Here is a 17,913-nt window from a genome sequence, read left to right as displayed (position 1 = left end):
TGCTAGGAAGGCGACTGGGGAAATATTTTAACTTGATGGTAAAGCTGTGCTAGCAGGCATCTTCCTAGTCAACCCCAGGTAGGAGAAAGTGTTCTTATCACTAGCATTTTGGAAATCTATATGGCTACTCAGAGGTCTACCCTCTGTTCCACTATGGGGGCATTTGAGGATCAAGACACTTGGTTATACAATGAAATCATTGTTTTTCTGGATGATCAATTTTTGAGGTGATTACACTCCCTGTGGCCCTTCTCCTGCTACTCCTCTTGCTGTTTCCCTGCTCTTTAGCAGAAGGTTGGAGAAAAGGAAGTGCTTTATATTTTGACTGAAGTTCTGATAGGAGGAGCTGGACCCAGTGCAGCAGCTACTATGAGGAATTTCCAGACCCTGTAACTGGAGGGCTCCCCAGCATGGGGCCGGAAGGCACGGAAAGACTGGGCTCTTCCCAGTCAGAATAGGTACTCTAGCACCACCTGCTGGCCAGTCTCAGCCTGGAGCTGTGCACAACTAGCTGGGTTTTCCCACATCTTAACCTGCAGTTCTAACTCTGAGTTCCAGGAGACCCCTCAAAGGGGCTGGGCTGGAGAAAAGACCAAAAAATAGAATCCGTCCCTGTCTTTGATCGTCTGACACAAAGCTGTTATTTATAGCACTGGCAGGACAAAATCAAGTTAAAATTAGAAATGTGCAGCAGATTCAGTACTCCTACCACAATTTAACTATAAAACTAATTTGAAAGCAGAATCCATCTAGACTGCTGAGGTTTCTGCCTTGGTTGCCATAATTGCCCATTTTTGTTGGATAGCTGCAGCCCACAAGTGCCTTCACCAGCCCACCCTCCTCTTGGGTATTGCAATACTGGAATGCAGTCCTCTGGCTTAACCTTTTTGATATTCAACTGTTTTACCATGGGTAACAGGTCAGGGGCCAACTCTCAGTGCTGGTGGGTCCCGAATGTCTCTGATGTGTGTATCTATCTGTAATCAGACAGGCCATCTAGCTGAAGGGAGCCTCCACATTCAGAATTCACTTCTTGTAGGAAAACAGAGTTCTGCAAGAGAGATGGAAAAGAAGAAATGTTAATTTGCCTACACAGGCATCCATGACTCAGAGAGCCCCAGGGGTCTTCTCAGACCACCAGGATGGCAGAAAAGAAGTATAACCTTAGATTCTGAGTCTCACCCAAGGTGTTCACAGGTCACTTCTGTTCTAAAACAGGATTTCTTAACCATGTTATGTCAGACACCCCTTTGCCAGTCTAGTAAAGACTATGGATCCCTCCTTGGAATATTATTTCCTAATACACAAAATGAAATAATACAAGATTACTGGAGAAGATAATTATGTTGAAAAATATGTATCGATACACTAAAAAATAAATTAGTGGTATGGGTCTACATATGCTTTACCAACACATTAAACAGAACATCCATAGCCAGGTCAAATAACTATTGCAAATTCAAAGCAGCAATGAACATACATGATAGGTTGAGATATGTGCCACACTGTAAAAATATCTGTGATTTTGATTGCTGCCAAAGTCACAGGTATTGTTAATAACTCTGTGGTTTGTTGCCTACAGTCATAATTTAAGGAAATACTAAATTTCAGTGAGAGGTTAGGGAAGACATGGATGTAAGATATTCTTCTTCAAGTTCATGACCTTCTGAATTCTATCCATAGACCCCTTGGAGATTGATGGACCCGTAGTTGAGAAGCCTGCTCTAAATTAGAGTTAAAACTTCTAGGGAAAACTGGGTGATTTCTCCACTTCGCTCTGGATCCATAAAATTGCAAAATGAATTCAGCTGATTCAGCGCATCTCCCTTAAAGGGGAGGTTGCAAGGACATAACAAACAGGAGAATTCAAAAAGAGTCAAAATATTGGGGGTTATTTGTATTGTGCAAACTGTGGCTTTCTCTGCCCAAATCATAGAGAATTTCTAGAAAACTGCTTTCTATTTATGTTGAATGTTGAGTCAGATTCTCCTTATACAAGGATAGCTCTCTGGGATTTTTCTACATACTCAGTGGCAATGCATAATAATTTCTAGTTTCAGAACATTGAGTGACCCTTTCAACTCCAAAAAAGAATCCAGATCTTAACATACTCCCGGGGAACAGAGAGACTCTAACTCAAAAAGTCAAGCTTAGTGACAAGACTAACATGGACTTTCTTCTATTTCCCAGCTTGAACTTCTTCCGTGATACTCCAGACTTCCGTGTTCTGGCCTGTGGAGGAGATGGGACAGTTGGCTGGATCTTGGATTGCATTGGTAAGAATGGGTTGGAGGAGGGCCTTTGCTGGTTATTTATAGGGAGTATATTTAAAGTTAGCAGAAGGCAGCGGGGCGTGGTAGCACACGCCTGTAACCCCAGTGGCTGGGGAGACTGAGGCAGGAGGATCATGAGTTCAAGGCCAATCTCAGCAACAGTGAGGCCCTAGGCAACTCAGTGAGACCCTGTCTCTACATAAAATACAAAATAGGGCTGAGGATGTGGCTCAGTGGTTGAGTGCCCTGGAGTTCAATCCCAGGTACCCAAAATAAGTAAATAAATAAAGTTAGCAGAAGGCAATAACAAGAAGAGAGAAATGTAGCCATACTTTGTTCATCCTTATATTTACTCTTGAACTGATGCTTAACTAAATATCTACTTTGGATTAAAAAAAAAGAAATTAAAATAATGAAAGTACTTCCAAAGACATGAAGATAACAGTTCAGTTTCAGGTCTTTTCTCAAAAACATGTCATGGCCAGGGTTGAGGAGTATCACAGGTCAGATTTTGAGGGGAAGGAAGAGGGGGATTGGGACTCAAGGCAGATGCCTGGTGGACAGTAGAAACCAGAGCACTAAGCATAGCTGCATACGCAGGGGAAATCATCAGGAGATGAACATCTGGAGCCTGGGTCCAGAAAGCACATCTGGACCCAGATGTGGCTCCATGCAAGCAAAGAAAGATCACGCTGGGCTGTGTCCTGTATGCCCTGACCAACAGGGCATTGGAGAGGCCCAGGCTGCGAATCTGGAGGCCAGGGTTGTGGCTCACCCACACCTGGATCAGTGGAGACAGCACCCGCAAGAAATGATGAAAACTGGCTGTGAAATTCTGCCATGGGGCATAGCCAAGATCTGACCCCAAAGGACCCAGAGAAACACTGCAATATGGAACATAAGGACAGGAAAGCCACCAGAGGAAGTGCTGGGGAGTGCAGTCGTCAGAGTCAGGGAGGCTCAGAGCCAGGAGCCTGCTTCAGGTTTCCCATCAGTCCTTCAACAAATGCCTCCTGCATGCCTCTATGTGCCAGGCCCTCCTGGAGGATGTGGAAGTGCCACCTGAAGAAACAGGTGAGCATCCTGCCCTGCTGGAGCCCACCTTCCAGAGGCCAGAACCAGGCAACACAGAAATATGTGAAATATATAGAATATCAGAAGATGAGAAAAAAAATATAACCAGGAAGGAGCAAAGGAAGCGCACAGGTTAGGTGGAGTTGCAATCTAAAACTGAGGGGTCAGGGAAGACCTCGTAGAGGAGAACTTGTTTGTAGGGACACCTGGATAAGGGTGAGCCTCATGGATGCCTTAGGGAAGAGTAATCCAGGTAGAAGGAACAGCAGGTGCAAAGGCTGGGCTCTTGAAGACAAACCAGAACAGAGGACATACAGGGAGCATTAGAGAATGTGACGCAGAAGTCATGAGGGAGCAGGTCACGAGGACACGTAGGACATAACACGGAACATGGCTTTTAACTTGGGGAGTCCTAAGACATCAGGTAGTTTTGAGTAAAGGAGGAACCAGCAGGAAGACTACTTAGGACAGTACTGCAGTGACCCAAGTGAGATGTGACCAGAACTGGCCACAGTGGAAAGAGGAGATGGTGAGAAGTGACCAGAGTCTTTGGAAGATAGAAGAAACAGGATTTGTGGGCAAACTGGATGTGGGGGATGAAAGGAATCCAGGATGGCCAGGACCAGGTGCTGAGCTGTGCAGTGGTGCAGAGGCTCCAGGAGTTGTCACAGGCCTCCCAGGGAGGGTGCCAAGGCACACCTGCCTCCTGCTGCTCCCCCACCAGCGCAGTGGTTTCCATGGACACAGCCCTGCTGAGCAGCCACCCACGCTCTGCTGTCACCTCGGGCTCTGGAGTTGTTTGTGGGAGGAGGGAGGAGTTCTCTGGGGGCCCAGGAAGAACAGTTGATATGAAAAAGGCAGGCGGCCGTGGTACTGGGCTACCTGCAGGGTCCCCTATCTGTCATGAGGGAGAAAAACAGGCTTTGGGGAAAAGTTGCAGAAGATTTATTTATCTGCAGAGAACACAGGTGCCAGAAGCTGTTCGGAACAAGGAACGAAAGATCATGTGAGATGGGAAAAAAAAGTGTTAGGTTATTTTCCACAGATGAGAAGACCAAAGAGAAAAATCAGAGGCAAAGGGATTCATTGCTTAAGGTGCTCCCTCCTTCCCTGGAGCCGCGTTCAGGCATCCTTCAGTGGTCTCCACTGTCCCCCATGGTCCCCTCTCTGGTCTGTTCCCCCACCTTCAGCCAGGGAGTGGATTTTTCCTGAATGCCAGTGGATTCAGGACGTGAGTGAAATCCATCAGCACCTTCCCTCTATCCTCAGGATGAAGGACAAAACCCTTCAGGTGACCTGCAGGGCCCTGGGTGGCCCAGCCTCCACCCACCCTTCCAGCCTCCTGTAACTTGTCTGTCCCTCCCCCTTGGGACTTCCGCCACCCAGCCCTTCTCTCAGACCTCTGGACGTGCCAGTCCCCTCCCCACACAGGCCATTGCCTAGAATGCTCCCCAGCCTCTGCCCATGGACTTCTGCCTCAGATCTTAGCCTCCCCTGACACCCTGCCAGCCTCAGTCACCTCATTGCAGAATCGAGCTCCTTTCCTTTCTGATATGAATGTGAAATTGTGCTTTCTGTGTGTGAGGACCCTGGAGTGTATGGTAAGCACCAGCACCAGGGTTTTTCCCGCCATCAGAGCCACAGCGCCTCGCCCAGCGTGTGGCGTGTAGTAGGCCTCCAGAAACTCGTGGAGAAGCCGATGCCAGTGAGACATATTCCCCTGGGGGCGGGGCTGCCGTCCATCCAGAGGACCAATGAGTGGGCGATTGCCAGAGAGTGTGATGAGGTCATCCCTGGGGCTAAGAAAACAGCCTGAGGTGGCACCAGGTCTAGGCCAGGGGAACCAGGGAGGGCCTCCCGGAGGTGGCTTCTGAGCTGAGCCGCAGAGAGCTCTATGATTTGTTTCAGGATGGTCGACCAGTGGAGTGGGCGGCCAGGCATGCAGACAGACGAGCCTAGGGAGAAGGCAGAGCCGGGGCCTGGTGCCGCAGAAGGAAAGCTGAGGTGATGGGGCCGGAGCCCAAGGGTTGTCTGCCTCAACAGAAATGTGGAGAAGACACTAGGAGGTAGAACTGGAGGCAGAGGGGACAGGGAGGAGGCTGTTGCAGCGGTATCAGTGGGAAGGGATCATCCCTGCACCCAGGCATTACCGTGGGGATGGAGAGAAGAGATCACTGAGAGTCTGTTTCGCATCACTGACAAAATATCCGAGAAAAACAGATTAGAGGAGGAAAGATGTATTTTGGCTCACAGTTTCAGAGGTCTCAGGCTGTGGTGGGTGGGCTCTGTTGCTCTGGGCCTGAGGCGAGGCAGAACATCATGGCGGAAGCTGTGGCAGAGGAAAGCTGTTCAGCTCCTGGCAACTGGGAAGCAGAGACAGAGAGAGACGAAGAGGCTGGGACAAGAATACCCTCCTAGAGCTGGTAGTGGTGGCACACACTGTGATCCCAGGGACTCAGAAGGCTGAGGCAGGAGGATCGCAAGTTCAAAGCTAGCACCAGCAACTTAGTGAGGCCCTAAGCAACTTAGCAAGACCCTGTCTTTAAATAAAATATTTTTTAAAAGGCTGGGAATATGGCTAAGTGGTTAAGCATCCCTGGGTTCAATCCCTGATAGAAAAAAAGAGGGGGTAAGGGGAGGGGAAATACCCTTCCAGGCCACGCCCCCAGTGATCTACTTCTTCCAACCAGGCCCCACCTCCCAAAGCTTCATGTCATCAACCAGGAATTCATCAACTGATGAATGCAGAGCCCCATAATCCAATCACTTCCCAGGAACCCCACCTCTGAACACTGCTGTGCTGAGGAACAAACCTTTAACACCCGAGTCTTTGGGGAACATTCCAGATCCAAACCACAGCAGATGACAGGGGTTTCCAGGCTCAGTGCCAGGAGGATGGCAGACCTGCCAAGATGGGGACTCCAGAAGAAGGGGCGGACGAGGAAACAAAAGCCTTCCAGGCAAAGGGGACAGCATGAGCAGAGGCAGGAAGGCATCAGCTTGAGTCCCAGGACCAGGATGGATGAGTGAATGGCCCCATCTTCCATCTCAACAGTGGCAGGCATGCAGCCCCAGCTTGAGCCTCCGCTGCTGAATCCTGCCATTCCTGCACCCCGAGTCGCATTGCTTACATCCAAGGGCACCGTGACACAGGGTCTGTCAGTGTGCCCCTCTGGAGTTCAGTGGGTGCCTACACCTCCCTCTTCAACCTGCCTTGCCTATGAACAGGCTGCTATGCATTCTTTGATGGTTCTGTTCAGTGTTCATTCACAACCAGCAAGGGAGAAAAGAGTAGGAATCTGTGTGTTCCAAATTCTGGAAAGTGGTAGAAATAATAAACTGGTATGGGGTGTCCGTAGCACCTGGAGATTTTGCTTGTTTAACACAAGGGGTTTGTTTGTTTGTTTGTTTTCTGAGGGTGGGCGGTGCTAAGGGTTGAACTCAGGGGCACTTGACCACTGAGCCACATCCCCAGTCCTGTTTTGTATTTTATTTAGAGACAGGGTCTCACTGAGCTGCTTAGCACCTCACTTTTGCTGAGGCTGCCTTTGAACTCATGATCCTCCTGCCTTAGTCTCCTGAGCCACTGGGATTACAGGCATGTGTCACCTTGCCCAGCTAATACAAGATTATTTTTTAAACTTTTAATTTTTTTAAATGCCCCAAATTTTCAGTTTTCCAAATGCCCCACTATTCCTTAATGTTTTAGACCTACCCATTTTATTAACCTCTGCACCTGCCAAGCTCCTGAAAAGAGGAGAATGGACTTGGAGCCATAAAGATCTGGGATTGGATTCTGGCTCTGGATTTATTTTCCCTTGGTGAATTTCCATTTCTTCATCTTCAAAGAGAATATCTTGCAGGCTTGGTGTCAGAGATGAATGGGAACAAGTGCTGGTTATCATTAGGATTGAAAAAAAAGGCAAACTAGGCTGAGGCAGGAGGATTGCAAATTCAACTCAGCAAGACTGTGTCTCAAAAAAATAAAAATAAAAAGGGCTGGGCGTATAGCTCAGTGGTAAAGCACCCCTTGGTTCAATCATTGGAACCCAAAAACAAACAAAAATACAAACCAATGTTTTTGAGGGGCATACTGTTATCTCAAAGAACAGAATTAAGATGAAATTTGGACCAACAGGTACAGGTTACAGGGAAACAGCTTTAGCTCAACATGAATTGCACATTGACAGATGTGGCACAATTTGTAGTGGTTAACACACTGCAGATGGAAGAAATGGCTTTAGGAAGTAGTGTGTTCTCCATCATGGGAGGTGTCAAACAGATTGCTGTGGAAGGGTTCATGCATCAGATCAAGGATAGCAAAATAACCCAAGAATTCTGTAATCCAATGGTATATGGTTCTCTGTTTCTTTGCATGGATTGCAGATAAGGCAAATTTTGCAAAGCATCCACCAGTGGCTGTCCTGCCTCTTGGAACAGGAAATGACCTTGCCCGATGTCTCCGTTGGGGAGGAGGTGAGTATATGATGCTACCCTGGGGACCAGAGCTCTGCTTACAGGGATGCTCTACAGAGGTGATCTGTGACCCTTTCGCTGCCTTCTGTTCCCTGTGGGTCTCAAATAGAAGCCCCTCTCCTGGGCTCTGAGAACCCTGTGCTCACCTCCCTATAATTACTATCATCCTGAAGCCATCAGCTTAGAGCCAATAGAACATATTCAACTTTAGGATAAAGACCAAATCTCATTTGTCCCTTCCCAGTGCCCCTTCCAATAGGAGTTCACATAGACAAGTGTTTTTTATGTAAAATTCCCTGTCCCCCAAACAATGATCTTCTGAATTAGGACTCAGAATGCAGACAAAAATACTACATCCCCAGTTAGAGTCATTAGGAACATTCAGATTATCCCAGGTGCCCAGGGCTGTGGGCTCTCTTTTTGAAATTCCCCTAAAGCGGGTCACAGAGTGGTAATCGGTTTACAGTGCAAAGAGCAGGCACTAAGGAGAATTTTACATATGGCCACAGTCCCCGTGGAACTGGGCAAGCTGCAGAGGAAGTTCAGCTTACCGCAGAGTGGACAGATCGGTCCAGCAGGCAGAAGAGCTGCAGGGACTCCAGATGGCTGATCAATTCAAGGAGTGATTGTAGACCAGTCAGGGTGTATTAGGATTCAGAGACTGGTTCTTTCTTGGTGGGCAGGTCAGAGGAAGCAGGAGCCCGCCCTACAGGCCAGGTTAACATTCTGCCTACCACCCTGTCCACCTCCCACATGACGCAGTCCTGGCATGGATCCGTTATCTCCCCCACACAACTTCCCAACCATCCAGCCCACCAATTCAATAGGGCTCCCTTCAGCTCCACAGACCCACCCACCTTTAGCCAGCACCCACCCCCACCTCGGACTTTCAAATCACTCCAGCCTCTTCCTAATTACTCTCTATTGTCCTTCCCTTCTCTGTGGTTCAAGGAACATAAGAGTCTCCCCCACAGACACACTGGAAGTTACCTGGTCCCAGATGCCCGTAGGGTCACCTGTCCTGACAGCTACCTGGGCATCAGCAATAACTTAGCCTTTCTGCTCTGGTGGCAAATGCAATGCCATCATCCACAGGTTATGAAGGGGGCAGCTTGACAAAAATCCTGAAGGACATCGAGCAGAGCCCCTTGGTGATGCTGGACCGTTGGTATCTGGAAGTCATCCCCAGAGAGGAGGTGGAGAACGGGGACCAGGTTCCATACAGCATCATGAACAATTATTTTTCCATTGGCGTGGTGAGTTGTTCAGGGGTCACCTTTCTGCATAGTAGAAAAATGCCCAAGAAGGGCTCCAGTTTTCCACTGTCCCCTCTGGGTCTGTCCTGCCCTGCCTCAGTCTTGACTTGTGTCTGAGCATCCTGAAATCTGGTATAGGTGTGGACACCCTCATGACACAGCCCTTCCATCCCTTGATTATGGAGGAAATTGTTTTCTCTATTATGTTAACTAACACACAGTGAAAGATTGGAAATTTTTCAAAAGACATATTTACCCTTTAGGTAATTTGAAGCAGTTCAAGAAAACTAACATGGAGAAATATCCAAGGGGCTCTGGAACAGGAGGAAACATTCACATAGGCTTCAGGAACTGGGAATTCTGATCCTCAAGGGAGGACCCTAGGGGTCACCTGGCTTGGTGGGCTTAGCACTCAGGATTTCTTCCTCTCCTCTCCTCAGTGCTCCAAGTGCTTCATAAACCTCTGCGAGGAGGCGTTTCCTCCTGGCTGACCACCCCCTGGCTCTCGTGGTCTTTGATGCTCACCCGTTAGCACACTCTGCATTGACTGAAAGACCTAGCTTGATGTGCCTGACTCACCAGTGCAAGAGCACATGCCCTCCTGAACACACACACCCACCCACACACACACACACACACACACAAACACACATATAGCACAAGGACAGCAACGTGTTACCTGGCATCCCAAGCCCTCAGAACAGCTAGTTGTAGCTCAGTCACCTTGTTTACTAAACTTTGCTTCTGATCCAAAGAACATTGAATGGGCACTGCTTTCTATACTGCTGGGGACAGGATGGTGGGGAGGGGACAGTGAAAGGATGGCTCATGTTCACAAATACAGCCGAGGTTTGGGAGAGGACTTACAGCCAGGACACTAACACTTATGGAGCATCTACTATAGGCTTTCCACATTGCTAGGCTTAATGGGGTCTAGTCCTCACAGCAGTGCTGCAGATACCCTTGTTCCCATCATCCCCATTTTACAGAAGAGCCTTCAGGATTCTTGACTCATAAGAGGCAGAACTAGGACACAAACAGCTGTACTCACCCTGAGCCCAGGGTCCTTCCTCTCTGTTTCCCCATTTTGGGAATTATGCTACCAGGTTTTATGTGCATACAAATCCCTTCACCCAGTCCTCTGGCCCCAGGCTGAGTGGCATCTGCACTCCACAAACTCTTTTGAAAAATTTGGTGGTTAAAAAAATATAACAGTGAGGAAACACAAAGGAACTGATGGGTAGCTTGAGGGCACGGCAGGTTGAAGGAAAGTGTTTTATTTTTTACTAAGAAGGCAAAAGGTGAAGCACGGGAGAGGAAAGGATTACATATAATAATATCTTCTATTTGCAGAAGGATTTAAAGTTTACTATATATTCAGTTACTTTTTATTCTCATGACTACTTGGAAGGGAATTATCATCTCTATTTTATGAATGAGGGGAACAGAGACTTGGATTTAGGGACTCACCTTCACTTTTTTCACATTTTTAATCATACATGATAGTTGTACATAATGATGGGATTGTTGTTACGTATTCATACCTGCATTCAATATAACAATATGATTTGGTCAATATCACACCCCAGCACTTCCCACCTCCCACCCTGGTCCCTTTCCACTACTGATCTCCTTTCAATTTTCGTGAGATTCCCACACACACTTTTTCCTTTCTCCTCCCTAGCTTACACATAGGGCTCTTGACCTTTTTTTTTTATTATTTTTTTGTATTTGTTCTTTTTAGTTATACATGACAATAGGGATGTATTTTGACATATCACACATACATGGTGTATAACTTCCAATTCTTGTGATTGTACATGATGTGGAGTTTCCCTGGTCGAGTATTCATATATGATCATAGGAAAGTTATGTCTGATTCATTCTACTGTCTTTCCCATTCCCATCCCCCCTCTCTTCCCCCATTACTCCCTGTCCAATTTGGTGAGCCTCCAATACTTCTCCCACCACTGTGAGTCAGAATCCCTATATCAGAGAAAACATTCAGCCTTTGGTTGGGGGGATTGTCTTGTTTCCCTTAGCATGATAGTCTCCGGATCCATCCATTTACTGGCAAATGCCATAATTTCATTCTTCTTTATGGCTGAGTAATATTCCATTGTGTATATGTTCCACCCGTCTTAATTTTTGATTCTTAATCCAGAGCTCTTTTTCTATGGCCAAAACAGAAGACAGAAGCTTTGCTGAGCCCATTATCAGGTTCTGAGAGGCTGGAGATAATGGACTAGGAACAAGTTTAGAGGTTCCTGTGCCCCAAACTAGTTTATCCCCCAGGCCTCCAGCCTCAGGTGGGAGGGACATCTTCCCCTAGTGCCCCCTTCCTGGTCCCCCATCCAGTGACCAATGCAGACACCCTCCCTCCTCTCCTTGCTCTAAGAACCTTCCCCTTTTCATACCTACTACCCTGGTTCCACTTCCCCCGACTGGAGCACTGCCATCTTCAGCTCCCAACAGTCAGATGTGACCAGTGTCTGGTGTCCAGAGGGCTCCTGGAACATGGACTCCCAATCATTAGTTTTGCCAAACCTTGGGTCTTCCCAACAGAAACCAGAGTACAGCTTGTTAACATTTATTGAGTACCTATTAAGCACACCAGGTCCAGTTTCCATGTTGGTACATGAAGTCATCATGCAATTTTTACTGTGTTTTATAAGAGGGAGTGATAGCTTAGAGAGCTGCAGAAGGAGTCCAAGCCCCTGGGTGGTGGAGCCTGGAACCCTCAGCATTGAGCTCCGGGCCCGCTGAGCTGCGGCCTCTGCACAGCCCCTTCCATCTTCTTGCTGCCAACACTGTGGGTGTATTTGGTGGTTTGGGGGGAATGTACCTCAAAATAGCTTACAGGGCCCCTTATCAGAAATGCAGATTCTGCTCACAACAGATTCTGATTCATATTCTGACTCAGGAAGTCTGGGAATTTGCTTGCGTGCGTGCGTGCGTGCGTGTGTTTTGCTGGGAATGGAACCCAGGGCCTCACACATGCTTAGGCGAGTGCTCTGTCACTGAGCTACATCCCCAGCCATTTTTATTTTCACATAGGAATGGCCTTGAACTTGCATCCTCCCAGCTGGGATTACAAGGCATGTGCTAGTGGGAATTCGCATTTTTAACAAGCTTCTAAGATCATTCTGATGCAGATGATCCTGACCAGGGCTTCAGAGAGGGAAGACAGCCCTCAGAACAGAAAAGAATGATCAAAGGGAAGTGGTTCTTCAGGACACAGAAATCAGAACTGAATTAAATGAAGGAGAGGGAATGTAGAAAGCAGGAAGTGTTAGCCCATATAAGCAATGAGCAGGGAGACTGGGTGGGCTGCCTGGAAGATTCCAGATGGAAAGGTACAGTCATGGCTGCCTTCAGAATCTTCAGCCCCAAGTCTTCCCACACACTCAGCTCTAGCTGACAAAAACATGATTCCCAGCATCTCCTTGTCTGTCTCTGTCGATTTAGTGGCTGCATAAAGTGGACTTCTCTTAGTATTTTTTTCCCCAAATAAATGGATACACAAAAAGAAATAGACAACCTTCTCTAAACTAAATAGCTGGACCCTAAAGCCAAGAGCCAAGCCTGATCAGTAATCATTCTTGAAATTACAAATTATAACTCATTCTTGAAAATATAAATGGAAGGAAGGAAGGGTGAGCCAGCTAATCATCCTCCAAGAAAACATAGAAACATTCTCCATCATCCTCAAAGGTCAAAATATTTTTCTGTCCTGAGATGACTGATAATAATCCAATGTGTTCATTTTTCAAATTACAAAGACCCACACAATTTCTTCCTCATGAATTTTTTTTCTTATACATTGGATTTGTGCATGTATTGCACAGGAGTGAGGGACTAGAAATTCCTATCTCATTTTGGTGCACCCTTAGCCTTCTCTCAACAAAACGTTTGCATCATTTGTGTGCTCGCTCTTTAAAAGTTGGAAAGAGGAAATCTTGAGAAAACAAGTAACCAACACACAATCCTGACAGAGTCTGGGGCTGACATTTGCAGAAGGTCTTGCTCCCTATTTGACTTCCCCAACTTCGTAAAAGGAGAAGTAGGTATGTAAACCAACCCAGTTTTACCTCCTGATGATGATTAAATAGAGTCGAACTCCTTTGGCAAAGAGATTTCTGCAAGGTCTATGCCTCTTCTGAAGGACATGGAATAGCTTATTGATACCAAGTGGCTGCTGCCTTGCATCCTAAAGATGATGACAGTCACCATTGCTATGGTACCCTGGGTGCTGTAGATGGGAATTTGCCCTGATGAGTTCACACAGTCCCTTTGGTACTTACAGGACCTATTTAATAGATGGAGGATTAAATAAGACACCAGGGAATGACTGTGGCCTCATTGCCACCACATCTCCATTCACAGGCCAGCTATAAGGACCTAAGAAAATTGGCCTTATTGATCCTTCTTACTGAGAATATCCACTGGCAAGAGATTTTTAGCATAGCCATATCCAAGACACCACTTCCTCTGGCTTCCTCCTCCCTCCTATCTATTTTTGGATTAGGCAGATATGTCAGGACAGCCAGGTATCAGTGACAGGAAGTTTGGAACTACAAAATAATTCCTGGAGAATGCGTAACTCTGAACTCCTCAAAGGCTCTGCTTTCACTGAGCCTTAACTGTATGGGTGAACAGCTAATCCCTTGATTCAATGAATCTATTTCAGATGCTAGGGGAGCCTAGGGGCCAAGGAAAAACCACAGTCATCACACCAACCCATGTGGCATGTTCCACCTTACAGATTGTTTTAGAGTTCACCAACCAAGTTTTCCACAATCGAGCCTCCTGCCCATTAGGGAATTTGTGAACAAGAAATCAGTTGCCTGCAAACTTATGGAATCAATCAGCTTCAGGTGTTTTTTTGTTTCTTTGTTTTTGTTGGTTTAGTACTGGAGTTAGCCCGAGGGTTCTTAACCACTGAGCCACATCCCCAGCCCCTTTTACTTTTTATTTTGAGACAGGTTCTGACTAAGCTGCTTAGAGTCTTGCTAAATGGCTAAAGCTGGACTCGAACTTGCAACCCTCCTGTCTCTGAGTCACTGAGATTACAGGCATGAGCCATCATGCCCGGCTCAGCATCAGGTTTTTATCTGTTGCCAGGAAAGGTACTAAGTCGATGGAAATCACTGAGGGGTGACAAGGGGTCTACACTTTTCCATTCCTCAATCTGGCATAAGTTTTGAGAACAATCTGAATTTCAAATAACCTGTCCTATTGTCTCTTTCTGTCTTCTTATCTCCCTAAATTGCCAGAGTGACTTGGCCCTGCCTTGTCCAATATGGCAGCTGTGAGCCACATGTCACTATTGTGCACTTGAAATGAGGCTTGTCTAAATTGAGATGTGCTGTAACTGTAAAATACACACCACATTTCAGAAATGTGCTATAAAGAAAATAACTTAAAATATCCCTGGGGCTGGGGATATAGCTCAGTTGGTAAAGTGCTTACCTCACATGCATAAGGCCCTGGGTTCCATCCCCAGCACCTTAAAAAAATAAATAAATAAAATAATAATAATAATAATAATTTTTAATATTGATTACACATTGAAATGATAATATTTGGGAACTATTAGGTTAATTAAAATGTTACTAAAATTAATTTTACCTTTATGTTGATATGTGAAAATATTTTCAAAATATTAATTTCATCTGCTTCTTTTTTACTTTTTTATGTAACTACAAGAAAATCTTAAGTTACATATATGGCATACACTAAATATCTACTAGACAGCACTGGCCTAGATGTTCCAATATCTCAAAGTCCAAATAACAGCTGCTTACATTAAAAGGGGCCCAAAATTGTTGGTCCAACCGTGTGCTTAAGAGTTTTACTTGAGGAAAAAACAGCCCCACGTCCACACCTTTCTTGGTCTCCTCTTCACCCCATGCTGCATCCAAAAAGACTCTGGATAGTGAGGTCATCAGAACTGCATCATGGCTACCATGAGTTTGCAATTCCCAGTACTTGGCGTCATCACGGAAGTGTCATTTTACTGTAACCATCACCAAGAAAAGATTTGGTGTAGCCTTGATTTCCAAAATCCAAATGAAATCATTATTGATTGTCAATATGCCAAGATCAGCCCTTGACTCAGAGATGCTCAAGAGAGCAAAAGAGAATCTCGACTCTTCTTTTTCATCTCCAGATAGAGACACACGGTCAGGGTCCTGATGATCCATCACCTTTTCAGGACTTGAGAGCAAAGGAGCCACTTAGCTCTCCCTGGCTACTTTATTTGTCAAGGAATGACACTGGCAAATTAGGAACCACATGCTAAACTAATAATATGTTAAAGTCTAGTCTTTGCAAATTCTTGTTATGGAAAAACAAAGGACGATGAGAACTATACAAAGGGAGGGGCCTGTGCAAATATCCCAGAGAAATACAAACCAGGAACCAGTCCCAGCTGTACTGGAGGAAGGGATAGTGAAGTACAAACTGTGCCAAGCAGTATTGCTTTTTTCTTTTTTTTTTTTTTTAATTTTTCTGACAGAGGAAAATTAGTGCTTCAGAGGAACACAAGTAGATGGAATGTTCTCTTGAAATCTAGAGAAGCACTTGACCATGTCACATGAATCTTATTGAGCATGTTCACTGAAACTTGCTCCGAGCTAGGGAGGTGATGTGGAGCCTGGGAGCATGAAATGCTGTTGCCCAAAGAAGCCACTTGGGCCAAGCTGTGTGGGTCCAGGGGGTGGGAAGGAGGCCTCCTTGGGGTTTGCACACTTCCCACCACTTGCACAGAGGGACCTCACCCAGACTTTAACTCTTGATGTGTCTTAAGCTAAAAATAAAATCAGTATGTAAAGTTTAATTGTTAAACTCCCAAGACATTATTTCAGCAAGGAATGTTTGCCACACATAAAATAAGCTCTTTTTTTTTTTTCTTTTTTACTGGTGGTGTTTAACCAGTGAGCCTCATTCCCTATTTTTTTTTCCTGAAAAAAAATGTTTTTTATCTAGAGGCAGGGTCTCAACTGAGTTGTTTTTGGACCTCGCTAAGTTGCTGAGGCTAGCTTTAAACTTGCAACCCTCCTGTCTCAGCCTCCAGAGCTGATAGAATTATAGGCACGTGCCGCTGCCCAGCAAACTCATCTTCTTGATGTGCTTGCTCTCTCCATTTATCAGATAGTGGCTGCTGGCTGGGGTCACTCTGATTCCAAGTGCAACTCACTACACACACTACATGCTCAAAAATGCTTCTTCACTGAACTATACCTCCTGACGTTTTTTGTTTTTTGTTTTTTTAATCAGCATTCACAAATGATCTTTTGTAGAGTTTTCTTATAGAGAAATGGAATATGCATTAGCTAAAAATCTGCTGGATGGAATTTCAGGCATTTTTTTAGCCACATATTCCATCAAATCGGTTTCTGAAGTTTTTGTTGTTGTTGTTCCTGAACAAATCTGAATCAGCTCCCTTGTTTCTGGGTCACCCCATCTCCAGCCCAATTAGCCTGCTTGTTTCTGAAGCCCAGCACCTGCACCCAGTGTGCTGGCATGGGGCCTGGGTGGTGGTGGTTGGGGGGCGGGGCAGTACACATTCTTTTGCTAAAAAACAAGACAATTAATGAGGGTGGAAGAACAGGTTTGAAGAGGAAAGTTGAGTCCATTTTTAGGACTGAAGCTCAGGGTTGATTCTAGAGCTATACATTGTGGAGCTACCAGCATCTAGATGCTAGAAACAACCATGAGAAACAACTCATGAGACTACCCACAATGGGATTGTGGGCTGCACATAAAATTCAGGGCTTAGAAGTTTGGATCAGAGGTTAGAGAGCCTGGAAGCATGGGGTCATGACAGCCATCCTTGTGGGGAGTTCTGAGGTACCAGTGGCCAAGAGTGCACCAAAGGATATGCCAATAGGGAGTATAAGAAAATGTCAGTAGGATGTGTTTTAACATTCTCCTTGACCTTGGAAGCAGTCCTTTAGATGGAATCATCAAGAAGCAAAAGCCAGTCTGTTTTCTAATTATCTACCAGATATATTATCCATTGTCATTTGTTATTTCTACTAACATGAATGGTTAAGAATTAATATATAAACCATTCAGTGACACATGCCTGTAATCCCAGCAGCTCAGGAAGCTGAGGCAGGAGAACTGTGAGTTCAAAGCCAGTTTTAGCAAAAAAGATGCTAAGGAATTCAGTGAGACCCTCTAAATAAAATACAGAATAGGGCTGGGGATGTGGCTTAGTGGTCAAGTGCCCCCGAGTTCAATACCCAGTACAGGAAAAAAAAAAAAAAAGAAGAAGAAGAAGAGTTAATACCAACCAACATGAACTTTCTGGTTTTTGCAATGTACTGTAGTTATGTAAGATGTTTTCCTTGGGGAATGCTGGGTGAAAGGGACATAAGAACTCTGAACTATTTTTGCAACTTCTTGTGAGTCAAAATATTCCAAAATAAAAATATTTTACAAAACCATTTAATATGGCAAGGCATACCCAAAGAATCACTCCCAGCCTCCCACATGGCTACTTCTGTCTACCTGCTCACAGACCCTCATTCTCCTCAAAGAATTGGGCTTTCCCCTTCACTCATCCCTTAACTATCTGCTTCTCACTGGGCCAGGGATGGAGTGCTCACTGCAAGGGCCCTGGAGTGGACCAGGGCACCTCTAAGAGTGTTGGCGGCACTAACTGTACCCTTGGACTTGGTGTTGGGCCTCTGGGATCTGGAGCCTCCCCTGTGAGATGGAATCTCAGGGTTGGGGATCCAGTGAAGGCATGTGTGCAATCCCTTCCGCCACACAGCACCATTAGAAGCACTAACCAGGCTTCTGCCTTCTTCTCTTTCGCTTTC

General features: G+C 45.8%; 1 protein-coding gene across 5 annotated transcripts in view; it reads left to right on the top strand.

Moving 5' to 3' along the window:
* The window catches only part of Dgkg (diacylglycerol kinase gamma), a 157,056-nt gene that overhangs the window by 55,138 nt on the left and 84,005 nt on the right, over positions 1-17,913 (top strand). For all 5 annotated transcript variants that reach the window (XM_076867246.2, XM_076867243.2, XM_076867245.2 and 2 more), the window contains 3 exons: positions 2,191-2,276; positions 7,734-7,823; positions 8,919-9,079. In XM_076867246.2, coding sequence (XP_076723361.1) covers positions 2,191-2,276; positions 7,734-7,823; positions 8,919-9,079 — 337 coding nt within the window. The remainder of the gene's footprint in view (positions 1-2,190; positions 2,277-7,733; positions 7,824-8,918; positions 9,080-17,913) is intronic.

The sequence above is a fragment of the Callospermophilus lateralis genome, chromosome 10, assembly GCF_048772815.1.
Source record: "Callospermophilus lateralis isolate mCalLat2 chromosome 10, mCalLat2.hap1, whole genome shotgun sequence".
Taxonomy (NCBI): domain Eukaryota; kingdom Metazoa; phylum Chordata; class Mammalia; order Rodentia; family Sciuridae; genus Callospermophilus; species Callospermophilus lateralis.
The sequence above is the reverse complement of the archived record's forward strand: the minus strand, read 5'-3'. Positions and strand labels throughout refer to the sequence as shown.